Source organism: Sinohyriopsis cumingii, chromosome 1 (assembly GCF_028554795.1).
Source record: "Sinohyriopsis cumingii isolate HCF-2022 chromosome 1, ASM2855479v2, whole genome shotgun sequence".
Lineage (NCBI taxonomy): Eukaryota > Metazoa > Mollusca > Bivalvia > Unionida > Unionidae > Sinohyriopsis > Sinohyriopsis cumingii.
The window spans coordinates 112,391,377-112,406,936 of NC_142961.1; the positions used below are offsets into that span (position 1 = coordinate 112,391,377).

The 15,560-nt window shown below is 36.0% G+C and overlaps 1 protein-coding gene across 1 annotated transcript in view; it reads left to right on the forward strand.

Moving 5' to 3' along the window:
• The first annotated feature begins 1,276 nt into the window (after nt 1–1,276).
• Nucleotides 1,277–15,560, forward strand: part of LOC149807627 (thioredoxin-like) — a 34,361-nt gene continuing 20,077 nt past the window's right edge. The window contains exon 1 of the mRNA XM_089968955.1: nt 1,277–1,436. Coding sequence (XP_089825081.1) covers nt 1,413–1,436 — 24 coding nt within the window. The 5' untranslated portion in view covers nt 1,277–1,412. The remainder of the gene's footprint in view (nt 1,437–15,560) is intronic.

The following is a 15,560-nucleotide window of genomic DNA, read 5'->3' on the forward strand; positions in this document are numbered from 1 at the left end:
CCCACACAGCAGAATTACAACGAAGAATCCAGTCACTTGAAATGAGATGCTACAGAACCATCCTTGGCATCTCTGACATGGACCACATCACAAATGATGAAGTGCGTAACACCATCACATGATCGAGACAAGTGTAGGGAACTGGTCAGATGTTCAGCAGCACAGTGCCTCGATGACCACACTAGGTCATGAGACTGATGATGATGATGATGATGATGATCATTCTGCTAAATGATCGATAGCCAGAGCACATAAACGCCTCGGCAACGACCCAGTAACGACGATGCATATTACAGAGAACACAACTGAAATATTATGTGCAGCATGACTAAAACGAGACGACAAAGGGGCAAGGTTAACACACATGTTACATCACATTACACATTATTAAAAAAATATTACCAAATATATAAATATCGGGATAGTAGTGAATGATTGAACAGAGAAATCCCCCCCCCCTCCACACGACATTTTGCATATTGAAAGCATTGAAAGCACTGACACCAAGGAAAATTAATACATCAATGGCTTTAGTAACCATTATAAGTTCCTTCCAGAGCTACTGTTGGAACATTAACACTACCACTTAGGGAATGCCACCCCACCCCCTTCTCGAAAAATGCTATGGGGGAAAAGAATCCGCCTGTGATATAAATGTATTATTTAAGTGATTAAGTGCGAGTGAAAGTGGGAATATGAATGAAAATAGTGTTAATTAGAATTGTTTACAAGTGCATAAAGGAAAGCATTTATGTGAGATTTTGTTAAGTTGTCACATGAAGTTTTAGATCTCTCTCTCGATCTCTCTCGTGGTTTGGTTTCCTTAGGGTGCAGAACCTGGATTACGCGCGCTTTGCTCACATGGTATCACGGTACCAATTGTTTTTCCATAGACCTTAATGCTGATGCTTGGGGAATTAAATATATTTTCTATCCTACTTTAGCGTGCATGTCACACACTTTTCTGAGAGCAGTGTTAGATAGTCAATTTGACAAGGACAAAACCATGTACTTCATTGCATTTAAGAGAGATAACTCTGCTGGAACTAGACAGGGGTAAGATTTATCTAGTCACAACAGACACAGTTTCAGATATGTGTACCACATTTTAAAAAAATCATAAAAAAATACAAAATATCATCTAGATAGGAATTAACATAATCTCACATGTTGCCAGGAGGCACAACTTTTTTTTAAGCCTAACTGAAAGTACAACTTTTACATAATGCACCAATCACAGCTAGTTTCGTTGTTTATTTCGAAATACAATGTTCCTACACTTTAACCTCCGCCCACCTGGACCTGCGCAATTGGTACAGTTATACCACGTGTAGTAGTAAGTAGAGGTGTAGGTCACATAAATTAAACCTTGTGTTTTTTTTTAATTAATTGTCGTCCGTCAGAAAGACAGAATGGTGAAAATTGTTGCAACTTTGGTAAGTAAACTTTTTCGATTTTGTTTTCTACGGCCCCGAAAAAATCGCAAATCCCATCCCCACTTCCATTTCCGTTGTTAGATCACAGACGATTACTTGAACCACATGACCCTCTCTACCATACTATGCAAGAGATAGTATTGTAGAGGGTCCCATGTCAGAACGGGTCATAGGGATAATCTGAGGTATTTTGGCACTCTGTATGATTTTTCCTTCAGATCTTTTTTTCTTCTTCTCAACATCAAGTTCGCGACAAGCACCTGTAAATAGAACCAAAACGGGTGAATATTGTGATGTTCACCGTCTTTGATTATATCAATAACACTGGTCAACAGTGAAATCATTACTGACTTGAAAAGGCCCTAATCTGTAGTATTTTGGTGTGCCGAACACGAATATAACCGTGAAAATTTTGTATTGGCTCTCGTTTTGAAGATATTCATATACCTCATTTTCTATGTTTCACTGTGTAAATTTCTCCAGTAGGACTGCAGCAACATCCGGAATAATGATGTAACATTGCATAATACCATCATGCTCACATCATCCACAGTTGATTGCATCATTTTCTGATGCAATGCAATACTAATGCCATGCGGCTGCTGAAGTAAGTTGACGTCAGCAGTGTACTATACATGTGTAGGCCTATTATACTAATGCCAGGCGGCTGCTGAAGCTGACGTAAGCAGTGTACTATATAAAGCCCAATCAGATAGGTTCAGCATTTAAAATATTTTAGACGTTGTGCGAGACAGTTCAAGCTACTGTTACATAAAACTTATTATTTTATCCATTTACGTACAATAAAGAACAGTAATGCCTCGAAAGTGTGTTAATACCGCGGACAATTTTTGCTATATTTGTGGGGAAGTGACATTTGCCAACCAGAAGAAAAGTATCAATTCTCAAGTGAAGAAGGCATATCATCTTTACTTCGGATGCAAGGTTGGTGACCAAGACAAGCCTTGGGCTCCGCATATATGCTGTGCTACATGTACAACACAGCTTTCACAGTGGTTGAATTGCAAAAGGTCATCAATGCCGTTTGCAGTCCCAATGGTGTGGAGAGAGCCAAGCAACCACCTAAATGACTGTTACTTCTGCTTGGTTCCTCCTCTTTCCGGCGGAATAACGAAGCGAAAGAAGTCGAGAATAGTCTACCCAAACATTCCGTCTGCTTTGAGACCAGTTCCACATGGTGAGGGACTTCCTATTCCAGAACCTCCAGCAGAATATTCTCTTGATTCATCTGACGAAGACAAAGGTGAGTCAACCTGTTCTTCTCCTGGTCCATCAGCATGCAGTGATCCAGATTTTCACTGTGGTGCATCATCAACCCCACACAGAATAACACAGGAAGAACTAAATGACCTGATTCGTGATTTGGACTTATCAAAGAACAAGGCAGAATTGCTAGGATCAAGACTCCAACAATGGAATCTTCTAGAAGAAGATGTCACAATTACTGCATATCGAAAGCGCCACCAGCAATTGGATCCTTTCTTCAGAAAGGAAAGTAATCTGATATTCTGTTCCGATATTGAGGGCCTCATGAATGCTTTAAAAATCACTCATGACCCACAAGAATGGAGACTATTTGTGGACTCTTCGAAACTGAGTCTCAAGGCTGTGCTTTTGCACAATGGAAACATTCTTCCATCTATTCCAGTAGCGTATGCTGTCCACATGAAAGAGACATACGATAACTTAAGGCAGCTACTGAATTCCATTGAGTATAACAAGTACAGCTGGCACCTCAGTGGTGATTTGAAGGTAGTTGCCCTTTTAATGGGACTGCAGCAAGGATATACAAAATACATGTGTTTCTTATGCGAGTGGGATAGCCGAGCAAGGGAAATGCACTACATGAGGAAGGAATGGACTCACAGGCAGAATGTAGCCATTGGAGAGAAGAATATCCAACACCCAGCTCTGGTTGAGGCTCAGAAAATCTTGCTACCACCCCTTCACATCAAACTAGGTTTGATGAAGAACTTCGTGAAAGCCATTGACCGGACTTTGCCAGCATTCCGATACCTGCATGAAAAATTCCCTCGACTCAGCGAAGCAAAGATTAAAGAGGGAGTTTTTGTGGGTCCTCAGATTCGAGAGCTTTTCAAAGATGACCGGTTCAACAACTTGCTGGAAGGTGACGCGAAACAAGCATGGAATGCTTTTCGCCTAGTTTCTACAAACTTCCTCGGAAATGTTAGGGCAGAAAACTATAAGGAACTAGTAGAAGACATGTTGATGAAGTATAAGAAACTTGGCTGCAATTTGTCTCTAAAGATTCACTTCCTTCATTCCCATTTGGATTTCTTTCCTAGCAACTGTGGTATTGTTAGTGATGAACACGGCGAACGTTTTCATCAAGATATCGCAACAATGGAACAAAGATACCAGGGAAAATGGTCCACTACAATGCTGGCTGACTACTGCTGGACACTCCTCAGAGATGCTCCCGAACAGCTGTACAAGAGACAGGCGAAGAAATCTAAGATGTAGTCAATGACTTGATTTTTTATAGGTAGGCTATTACAGTTGACCTTTTACTATTGGAATGCATTTCGTTATGTAAACATTAATTTCTTGCAGATTACAAAAAAACTAGAGCCAATTTTGCAATTTGACTGTCATATTCGTGTTCAGCACATAAAAATTGATAAGAATTGACTAATTTTATTTCAGTAACATGACTTTTGTAAAAATTTGTTGTCCAGTGTAATTCAGTAAATTTGGGAGTTACATCTCTTTGAACACGTGTGTACCTTTTTGTTTGTTTATTTTTTCTAGAACAAATTTGACTCTTATCTAAGCTAAAATTTTATACCCCACCCCTCAGTTATAATTTCTGTTTTAATAATCAGTGCGGGAAAATTATTTTTCGTGAAAAGATTTTGCTATTACTTCAGTTATATGTAGTATCAAAATATGCATAATGGCTGGCCAGCACACTCATAAGATATTCTCTGCCATCTAATTGATAATTTCTGATTAAAACTTCAATGCTGAGAAATAAGTTTTCATGAATATAATACACTCTGTATTTACATGCAGTGTAAAAATATTCTGGTTAAAATAATGGCTGGCCAGTACATCTTTAAGGTACCATTTACATGCATGCCAATTTTAAATATAAAAGGATAAATACGAACTATGGAGAACATGCTGAGCACACATATACACAACTGTTGACTTGTCAGAAGTGTATAATTAATAAAATATTTGAAACTGGAGGAGAATTCATCCATAAGCATGTGAAAACAACACAAGCCAGCGTTCAGGCTACAAGTACATCTACAAGATTCAGGCTGTATAGTAAAAGTCTTGTCTTTATTTTTTAGAATTTTATTTTACATACCTTTAAATGGTGATTATTCGCTTTATTTGGATTTTTCTATGTGCATTTTCCTTTCAAAGGACATTTTGCATGTCCCGACAACCATGTATGGCAAAACTTAAAGTATGTGGAAATTTTCAGAAGAGGTTAACCTAGATGTGTGTTTCCAGTACAAACAGGATTAAGTGTTGTGTGCTGAAATGTCCCAATGAAAGCTATGCACATTGAAAAAATTATACTACTCTATATTGTAATGAATAGGGTAATTACCCTATACCGTATTAATTGTATTACCCTATTTTGTAATGATTAGACCCATTTTTGTTTACCTTGTTTAGTACTTGACCACCATTGTAAAAGACCTATGTGATCAAAAATGTTTGGAAGATTCCTATTGACAGCTATGGTGCAGAGCATTCAATAATCAGGATTAAAGACACTCTTTTAAAACTATATGATTATTAAATTTTAAAATACCAATTAACATTTAATTTGTTTAAATGCGCGTACATGACCACATCAATACTGTCATGACCAGACACGGATATTATGCAGTCTGTTTGCATCGAGAGGTACCATTGGGTTTGACTCGCCAATGAGATTACAGTGTTATGGACCCTCATGTTCAAAGTTATAAATTCTTGAATAAAATGACAAAGTTGTATGCATTTGTTTTATATCTTTGATGCTTTTTATTTTTTAAATCTTTTTAGTGGTACAAAATGTAGGGTATGTGAACAGTATAACTTCCAAGAGGCACTTTTGTTTTGTCATTGCTTAAATTTACCAAAAACTCATGTGTGCTGTATACTTATTATATAGGTACATGCATAATTTCTCTGTCAGTTTTAAGTACCAATATGAGCTTCTGTGCAAAGAGGCAGCAGGCAAGAAATTGAAGGAGTGAAAAATGTTTGCCAGCAGTATACACAGTGAGAAGGTATTTTAAGTTAATAAAATACTTTTTTATTTTAATCAGGGTTTTCAATAAATGCATAGCTTCAGGTTTTGACATGTGGAATTTAAATGTGACCCATTTTTGAAATGTGGAAATTTTTATTTGCGTTTCTTTTTGACACACGTAGATTTGGGTTGGAGCATCAGTCCCAATTAATCATGATTTGCCTCAAGCTTAGTTTCTTAAAGCAAGCTGTCCATAACAAATTTACTGTAGGAGGCACTGATTGACACCTGCTTGACAAATCTGCACTTTGACAGTCAATAATATTGCACCAATGGAAGATATATATGAACTGATCTGTTTTGAAAATCCTGACATGCAGTTTAATTTACAGCACCCTTTTCAGTTTGGCTATTCCTATATTAAATTACTATCTTTACTTGATCCTATATTAAATTACTATCTTTACTTGATCGTAGCGGTCTGAATCAAAGGCAATCAATGTCAGATGATGGCATAATTGCAAATTATGGAACAGGGTTCCCATTCTACCAGGAAGTTGGAAGAAATGATAATTTTATTTCCCAACCGTGAAAAGTTCTTGAATTCTGCAAATATTGACGAAAGTCAGGAAAATCCCAGGAATTTTCCTCCACAACGTGACCCCTGAAACAGTTAAATAATTGAGTCATAACTGAACTGATCGGGAGTTTAATTTCTGGATTTCTAACCAGAATATTAGGAGGTTGCAGTATGAATCATTTGGGTGCTTGCCATAAATATATTTGTTGAGACAATCCAAAAGCTCGGTGGATTAGATTCATCTAATACTTTTCATTTCAAAGACAGCTCGACATCTTTTTTTTTTTTATTATGGAAGGTATGAAAACCAGTCAAATATCACAAGAGGCCAACATGGTGGCATTAAAAGCATAGCCCCTTAGCAGATGGGCTAGCAAACTTAAACGTTAAATCAAGTTATACCTGCATGAAATCAATATGAAAATTATTTATTTTTTCAGAAATTGCGAGAGTATAACAATTTGTATGTCTTTAATTGGCTGAAAGACGATGAAACTAATGCGTTGATGAAATTTGAGCTGGTACTTACAATTTTGATAGCATGTCGCACGAGCACACAGAATCTCACAATCATCATTTTGAAATTTTGTAGAAAAAAATATTAAATGAAAGCCGTGTACTGGTTGTAATAAAAATACAAAACAAAAGGGCACAAAATTCTCTATATTTGTTCCGAGACCAACTTTGGAGTTTTGTTGTATCACATGATTACCATGTTGACATGTGCTCTCCCACATAGGGAGCATACGAAGCAGGTAACCAGACTGCTCTGCTTGACGAATCAGACTGGCCCAGTTTCTTGTAGTTGTTCTCGAAATAAATATGTTGAGAATTATATGTTCTTTCTGCTTTTTACAAAAGGTATCAGACATTCATTTAATATAATTGAAATTTTGTACAACAGCTTTGAAAAGGAATTTGTTGTTAACTATCACATGCCTATTGGACTTCCAATGTCGTTGTTTGAGATTTGTGAAGTAATGTGACTATTAACGCAAATGGCGAGTACCGGGTCAGGTTTCATCTAGTCTATCAGCGGATTAAAGACATAATGATTATAGTACTTGACATTTTTGAGAAAATAATTTTCCTATCGAGTTCATGCAGGTATAAGTCGATATAACCTAGTTTAAATTTGCTAGGCCCGCTGGTAAGCTATCTTATGGTGGCAGCAGATTCCAAATTTGATATGTAATTGCTCTGAACCCACAATCCATCCAAAATGTCCAAATGTGAAAAATGGAGTTTTAATATTTGGCGGAACCCCAGATTAGAAAAATTTGGAATCTCTGAGCTGAACTTTGGTGTGAAAATATTACACAGTGACATGTAGCTTGAAGCATTGGTTTAGGATCTTAAATGGAATGCAGGAAAAATGGAAATTGTCATCCCTTTTATCATATATTAATACACGATAATAGCGCATGTATCGATATCGGTTTAGGGACTGGTTTATTGAACTACAAGAAGACAAGTTGATTTTACAGATAATTCAATCCTTGTTTAAAAACATTATATAATTTTGAAGGTCTTTTGTCAAAATTTAAATCAGCCCTTTTGTAAATGTCTTTAAATGATGGAATTTTTAACCAAATTGTCTTAAGAAGTTTAGGTTGGTTGAAAGATCTTGTTTGAGTTTTTATTGGCACACATAATTTCAGGGTTAAAATTTTTTTGTAACAAGATACGAGTCTAAAACTTTGCATTTATTGGGGTTTTTTCATACTGTGCATGGAAATGTTTACTTTGTATTACATGCACACATATTGCTTTCGAATTCTTTAGAATTAAAGGTTTGAAAGGAAACAAAATAATTTATGCTCATTATGTTGTTTCCATGTAGCAACATAATGCATGTCAGCAAAGTAAAGTTAGGATTTGTACATTGAAATGGCTTTAAATGCCAGTTTATGGGAATACATGTATGGTCAAATTTGTTTTGTGTTACTCATTTTGTGGTTTTGTACATGATCATCTTTTCTGACACATATGTTTTGGAGAGTCTTGAAAGAGAAACATCTTCAGATTTGGAAAATGCTTGTTTTTTATAATCCAAAATGTTCTTTAATTCCATTCAGTAATGGTTGTATGTTAACCTTGAAAAAATTAATTTCATCCTGGAAAAGACCTGGAAATTTATATTTAGAAAAGCGTGGGAACCATCTAAGGAAACAAATATGGAAAATCAGTCAGTCTTGCAGTCACTTGTTTCCAGAAGGAAGATTCTCTATATTGACTTTTAATATTGTAAGAGATCAGCATGTTCATCATGCTTGGAAAAGTATGTGGAATTGAAGTGCAACAAACTAAGACCATCAGTCTCATTATTGGAGAGTGGCATCTCTAGTACTTGTAACGCATTAGGCATTAAAACCGTCCAGCAACAGGAGGCTGTTGCCAAGAATGGCATACGCACAGCACAGAAATCCCTTCAGGAGACAATACCATTGGTGTGAGTTCTCTGTGAACTTTGTAAAACACTCTGTGGTTACCAAAGGGGGCTGTAGTGATGCTCATTGCATGTTCAATGAACATTGTATGGATACTGAACTGTGTTGCATTTGACATATTTGTCTCCAACATGAGTCAAGTTCACTGAGGTATAGAGGTTAGATTTGAAAATATGTTAATGAGACAAACTCTATAGGAAGCTCATACCAACCCTCGAAATTCAATGGTATTTATAATTTTTTGGTAGGTGTCTCTGCAGCCCAAACACCCACAAATAGCCAGTTGCTGCCAAAGTGGTGTCAAGCGACCAATCAGAAGGCTGATAACATACCTCTTCAGGAACTATCAGAACTGCAAAGAACATTGTCAATGTAAACAATGCAGCAAAAAATAATTTTGAGGAAATACAATAGAATATGCATGGACATCACTTACAAGGGGCTCAAGTTCCTTTTAAAATGTCATAAGTGTATACTAACGACTGAAAATGAATAGCAACATGGAAACATGTTAATTCAGTGATGAAAGTTGAAATGCAACTTAAGTACAGCTCACATATATTTTTGGAACTCCACGCAACACAGTGGGTGACTTAATCCCTCCACTTTTCACTCCACGATAACGCTCTGCAACAAAGCAATAAAATACTAACAAATCACCACTATGCCTCTTCTGGTGCACCGATGGCATCTCCACCATGGATCGGTTGATCGGCATTATTGATTGACATTTGAACAGCTAATCGATGAAGACCACCCATGGAAAGACCAACGGATCATGTTCACATTCAAATACCATTTCACCAATCAGTGACCTTTATTTCAATCATATATATGGACAATAGAAATTAATTTGAAAAGTCTTCTGTATAATATACCTTTAGAAAACTTGTGCACTGACTTGATGAGAGGCCCACCTTGTTGAGCTTGTCTTGAACAGTGTAAATTTGTCCTACTGTTTAAATATGAAAATTTAAATATGAATAGTAATCCTCTGAGGTTTGGCATTTAAATTCCATACAGCATCAGTGTCTGAAAAAAAACCACAAACAACAAAAATTAAACACTGAATTTACAATTAAATGGGAACCATGTGTTTAGTCCTTAAGCAATAATGTACCTTTTGCGAGACCGAATATATACACTTACACAACTACAAACTAATTCAGTTCTGAATGCATCTGTTCTGTATGGGACTGGCCATTTAATCGTATGGAGCTAAATTATTTCTGTCTGTGGTATATTTTGAATTTCATTCATTACAAGATAAGTTTGTTTCAAGTAAAGCATGCAGTGGCATAGTGTTCTTTTTATATGCCACAAATTAGAATAAGACAATAATTTTCAAGCATTTACCACCACCACCACCCTTTTAGAAACTTATATGGTTTCTCCCAAGTAAAGACTAGGCTTCAGCAGATGTTCAGCAGAAATTAAGGCAGTGACTTTTGTAAACACTTGTTATAAATTGTTATCACCAGAAGATGTCAATATCAGCTTTGGAAAGGTGTGTTCCTAACACGAATGACTTGCTGAGTTGAACATAATACTTGTAGTTCAAATTATGGTGCAGTCAATAACAAAATTTTACTGATTGAAATTTGAATAGGTGATGGATAATGTCTGTACACGGAAAGACTGTAATGTCGTGCATGATTTATAATCAGATACCATTTCAAGAATCAAGTGATTTAAATTTCCATATAAAAAAACAAAAGAAAATTGTCTATTCTGAGTATTCTGTACATTTGGCGAAGGTTGATTTACTTATTTTGCAATATGTTTACACTTTAACTTTATTCAAAGAAATCTGAACCAACTTATGCATCCTAAGGTTTAGACAATTAAATTCCAGTTGACAGCCACTTTTATTAATAAAAAATATTTAAATTTTGTTAACAAATTCTGAATTTACAAATCATGTAATGACGGGGTTACAAGACTGAGTATACATACTTGTTCAATTTTAACTATACATGTACTGCAAGTTTAAATCGCACCTTTATAATCCTGTGATTGGATGTCAGAAGAAATAGTACAAAATATTAGGAGAACTCATCAGGGACCCTACCCCCATTGCACCCCCTGTGCATAAAAACCCAATTTAAAAAAAAAACATACGCACTCAAATGTAGTCACTTATCACTTGAAATTTGACTCATTTTATTCTTGCATGTGTTTTTTGGGTATTATATGCACTTTGAAGAAAGAGAGACATATACTTTTGCTTTGGCACCCTATTGAGGAAAGTTCTGGCCATTTTAACTTTTACACCCCACCCCACCCAAACTTGACCTGATCCGGTCATGCTGATGCATGGGGTAACTATTGGAACTTGTGCAATATTGTTTCACACCAGTGAAATATGAATGCATTTTTGTTGTAAATTGTTTGACGTATATCATTCGTTGTTATTCTTTATACTGCAGAGTGTAATAATGCTGAATTTCATATTACACTTAACAATGCATATTGCACGTACTGTAACAGAAATAATGAAATAAATGCATCTATGCATTCTGATAATTCAGTTTTGAGAGATTTGTTTAAAAATAAGATTCATTGTGCCAGTTGTACTCAAAAATAGGTCCATTAGCACTTTGGTTCATGTTAAGTAGATGATTCTGTAATAAGCATTTGAAAGCACTAAACCAATTTGAGATGCATATGGAGACCAAAGTTGGTATTACTGCTACTTGTAGGTCTTGTGTTATTTCTGTAAAGCCGGTTTGACATGCAAATTTGACACCTATCATTTTATCAACCAAGAGAGAGGGAGATGAGGAATCAATCCCATGTCTTCGACTGAATCCATTTTAGCTGCAAAGCAGTATACCAATTACAGAAATTGGCTAAATGCTATTGAAATTTATTGGCTTGCATGTATTTTGTTTATTTTATTTTCTGTCTCAATAAACAAACGCTCCACTAGCCAAAAACAGGAAACAGCACTGAAATAATTAAACGTCTTAGATCAGTATTATGATTAGGTTATTGACACATTATTTCCACATGACTGATTAGGTTATTTTTGTTGGTTATTTTTTTATCATGATTAAAAAATTTGCTTTTATATTTTCCAGACAAGAGCAATCGAATAATAGGTCATGTGGTTACAACTACATAGAATGCCTTGAATTTGTTGAACATTTAGTATTTGACAATTTTCCACATTGTTATTCATTTCAACAATATGCTGAGGTTAGATTAACCAGAAACACTTGCCAAATTTCTGCTGTTAACCCTTTACCTCATGCAGGCATCTTTGGATGCCTCTACTCCATTCGCATGGAAGCGCCTTTTGACGCCTGCTGTATACATCAGCCATTTTGAGCTGGTTTTTGTAGCACCACCTTTGGGGAAAACCCCCCTATTAGATACTACATTCATTTCTGCGAATGACAATTACGTCAGATCACGTGGTCACTGTTTATGCACTGGTCGATATCTGCTATTTAAAGTAACTGGGTCGTAATCTCCACTCTCCAAAATGGCGGTCGCGGATTTTATTCAGCTACAGTTGGTCACGCGGCCTCAGTGACGTGACGGTGAATGAGTTCTCTCAAGATTTTAAAGCACATAAAAAATTCTTCAGTGAAAAATAATTACACAGCTATAACAATCGGACTTTACTCTTAAATTTTTCCACATATAATAGATGTGTACCAAAAATGTAAAATGGTTAAAATTGCTGTTAAAGGTAACATACACTACATTGCTTAACAGTTCACATGCAGCCTATGCGTATGCGGTAGGCTAGGTAACAGGTGTTCTATTTATAGCTCGCTGCACTTTGTCGCTGCTTTGTCACTATGCTCTAAGACTATGAGGTAAAGGGTTAATGATGGAATCATTTTATGAGCACATACAAATGACTTCATGTTAGAAACACATCTTTCCCATGCTGAAATTGACATCTTCTGAAGCTAGTTTTATAAGCGTTTACAATAGTCAGTATCTTTATTTCTGTTCGACGTCTGCCCAAGCTAATTTATTAGGGAAAGATCACTGAAGTTTTCAAAGGGTTATATGATTTGTAACAAATTTTATCTTGTGATGCATGAAATAATTTTGGCCCCAATTCCATTCAGTATAAATGCAGTCAGAATTGAACTCAAGTTCGTAGATGTGTACACGTACATTCAACCTCGGGGCTGGGTCATTACTTTCAAGAACTAAAAACATGGTTCATACTGCAGTGTAAATTAAGTGGTTTTTTTTGTTGTTGTCGAAAACAAGCAGCTGTCATTGGGAATTTTGAATGTAGATACCTCAGTGGATACTTTTTCATGTTTAAACAGTAGCATGACTTTGCACTGTTCAAGAGAAGATCAGCAATGTCTCATCAAATCTGTGCATAAGTTTAAGATTTCTTGGAATAAAGTTAAAGTATCAACTTCTTGCAATAGGTGTTAATCAACCTTTTGTAAATGAAAAAAAGTACAGAATCTAGTAGTTTTCAAGTCATTGCGACTACATTAGTATTATCTAATATTTCATTTGGCATCATATTTATTACATGGACTTATTAGAACTAGGAATTATATGTAATTTTCTGATAACAATGTAGATAAATTGGCCTCTCTATCTCTCAACCTCTAAAGAACATACTTGATGGGGTCATACACAGTAAGCCATGCCCATCATCGACAACACCGCAAGAAAGTGTGGTGTGCAGAGCAAGCCACCACAGCAACTCCATGAGGCATGGAGAGATGTTGGAGGGTCTTTATTTTAATTCTTTCCACAAACTGACCACCACCACGTTGCATCAGGTTCCATATAAACATGTGTGCTGTACTGTATACTTGTTGACGCATGGCTTCAATACCAGATTTATTTCGCTTATATATAGAATAACAAATCCAGTATTTATATTCATGGAATAATATTTATTGTGGATTAAAACTGCAAGCTGTCAGTGTAACAAGATAACCGGGTGGGATATTTCGCATTGACAACAGAACACGTTTTGACGATACATATATATATGGTTCAATGTGGTGATTTATATGAGCAGTAGATTATGGAGATGTGTGCATATTTATAATCCAAATATTGGATTTATTTAACATAAAACGCACAGATGGAAATAAAAATACGAATAAATTAGTTCGGTAACACAAAAAAACCCACAGGATAAATGATTCACAAATGATTCAATAATGGAAAGATGAATATAGTTCACTCAAATAGTAAACGATGTAAGCTTTTTACTCATAGTAAAAATGTATTCGCTCAGGTAGCGAAATTATGTTGCTAAACACAAGAACGGATATACCATCTATCTTTCCAGTCCTGAATGATACACTGGGTCTTACTAACCCAAAATTAGCATACAGCTAATAAAATACATGTATGGGGATACACTCCGTTACCCGTGCACCATATCCGCTCCACAGCTCCTACGAATCAATTTCACAACTGCCACAGACTCCGGACCCTCGGAATACTATGATCACTCGGAACAGTAGACCCTCCTGACACTCCAGATATTAGACCCTCCGGACACCCTGGTCCTTTGACGGCTCTACAGCTGGGTCACCTTAGTCACTCTTGACATTAGATACTCCGGACACTAGACATTAGACACTCCGGCACCTTAAACGCTCCGGACAAACGGACAACACTCAGACAACACTGGACACCCCAGATATTCCTACCCTCAGACAACACCAGACACCCCGGATATTCCTACCCTCAGACAACACCGGACACCCCCGGATATTCCTACCCTCAGAACAGCCCTACAGCTGGAGTTGTGCGAATCCTTTAAGCAGGCCGCTTGCTGACAAAACCATTAGTATTGTAAAGACCCTTTACATGCAGTAACGTATTTATACCTTTAGACTTTTCGTTTTGCTGTATCGAAAGCACCTTGCACGTGTGGCATAGGACAAATCATACTCACAATTTCGAAATAAAATAGACCATATATATAATCACCCTTGGGTATCGTTGTACAGCGAAAAGAAACGAAACCCGAGTACATGTATTTAATGAACAACATTTACACCATTCTGTGACAGTCAGCATGACTTTACATACATATCAGACATATACTTAGCTTTTGCATATCAGAGTCTTGTCTTGAGGATTTTACATGTTACCTTTATCTGTTATTTTATAAATATTTTACAGAATTTGATCCTTTTGTTTTATATTTCATCTCACTGTACTTGATTTTACAATTTGTATTATCAAACTACCATAAACAGATCTACTGCTGCTGGGGTTGTATTAATACAGTATCACCCCACTATAGCGTGCTCTGTTATAACACAGTTATGGTGTGGCTCTCGAAATTTCATATACATGTATTTTTCTTGTACACAAAAAAAAATCTTTCTTAAAAGTACGGAAAAAAACGTAAAAACTTTATTATTATTTTGGGGAAGAAATCATGTATGAATAATACAAGACAATATTGGCATGGCTCCTGAAATTTTATATGTACTTTTCTCGTACATGAAAAAGTATTTTTATTCTTCTTAAAAGTACAAAAACTAACGCATAAAAAGTTTATTCTGTGATCTTGTAGGTCTTTGCCAATGTCGCAATATTGGATTGTTTTTCCTAATTGGCTGCAAAACATACCATAAGGTGATTTTTTTATTGGCAATGTTGGCTGTTTAAACTTTTAGATACAGCCATTGGTTTGGAGACCAGAAATTCAGAGGCCCCCATGAAAGAAAGCTGCAAACTGGATATAAAATGCACTGAAATTTATCTATTGTTACATAAACAAATTTTTTGTTCATATTGACAAACCATCTAAACAGTGCATTGTTATATTATAATCAGCTTATTTTGACATCTAGCATGAGTACTGTATGTTATGAAATATCTGC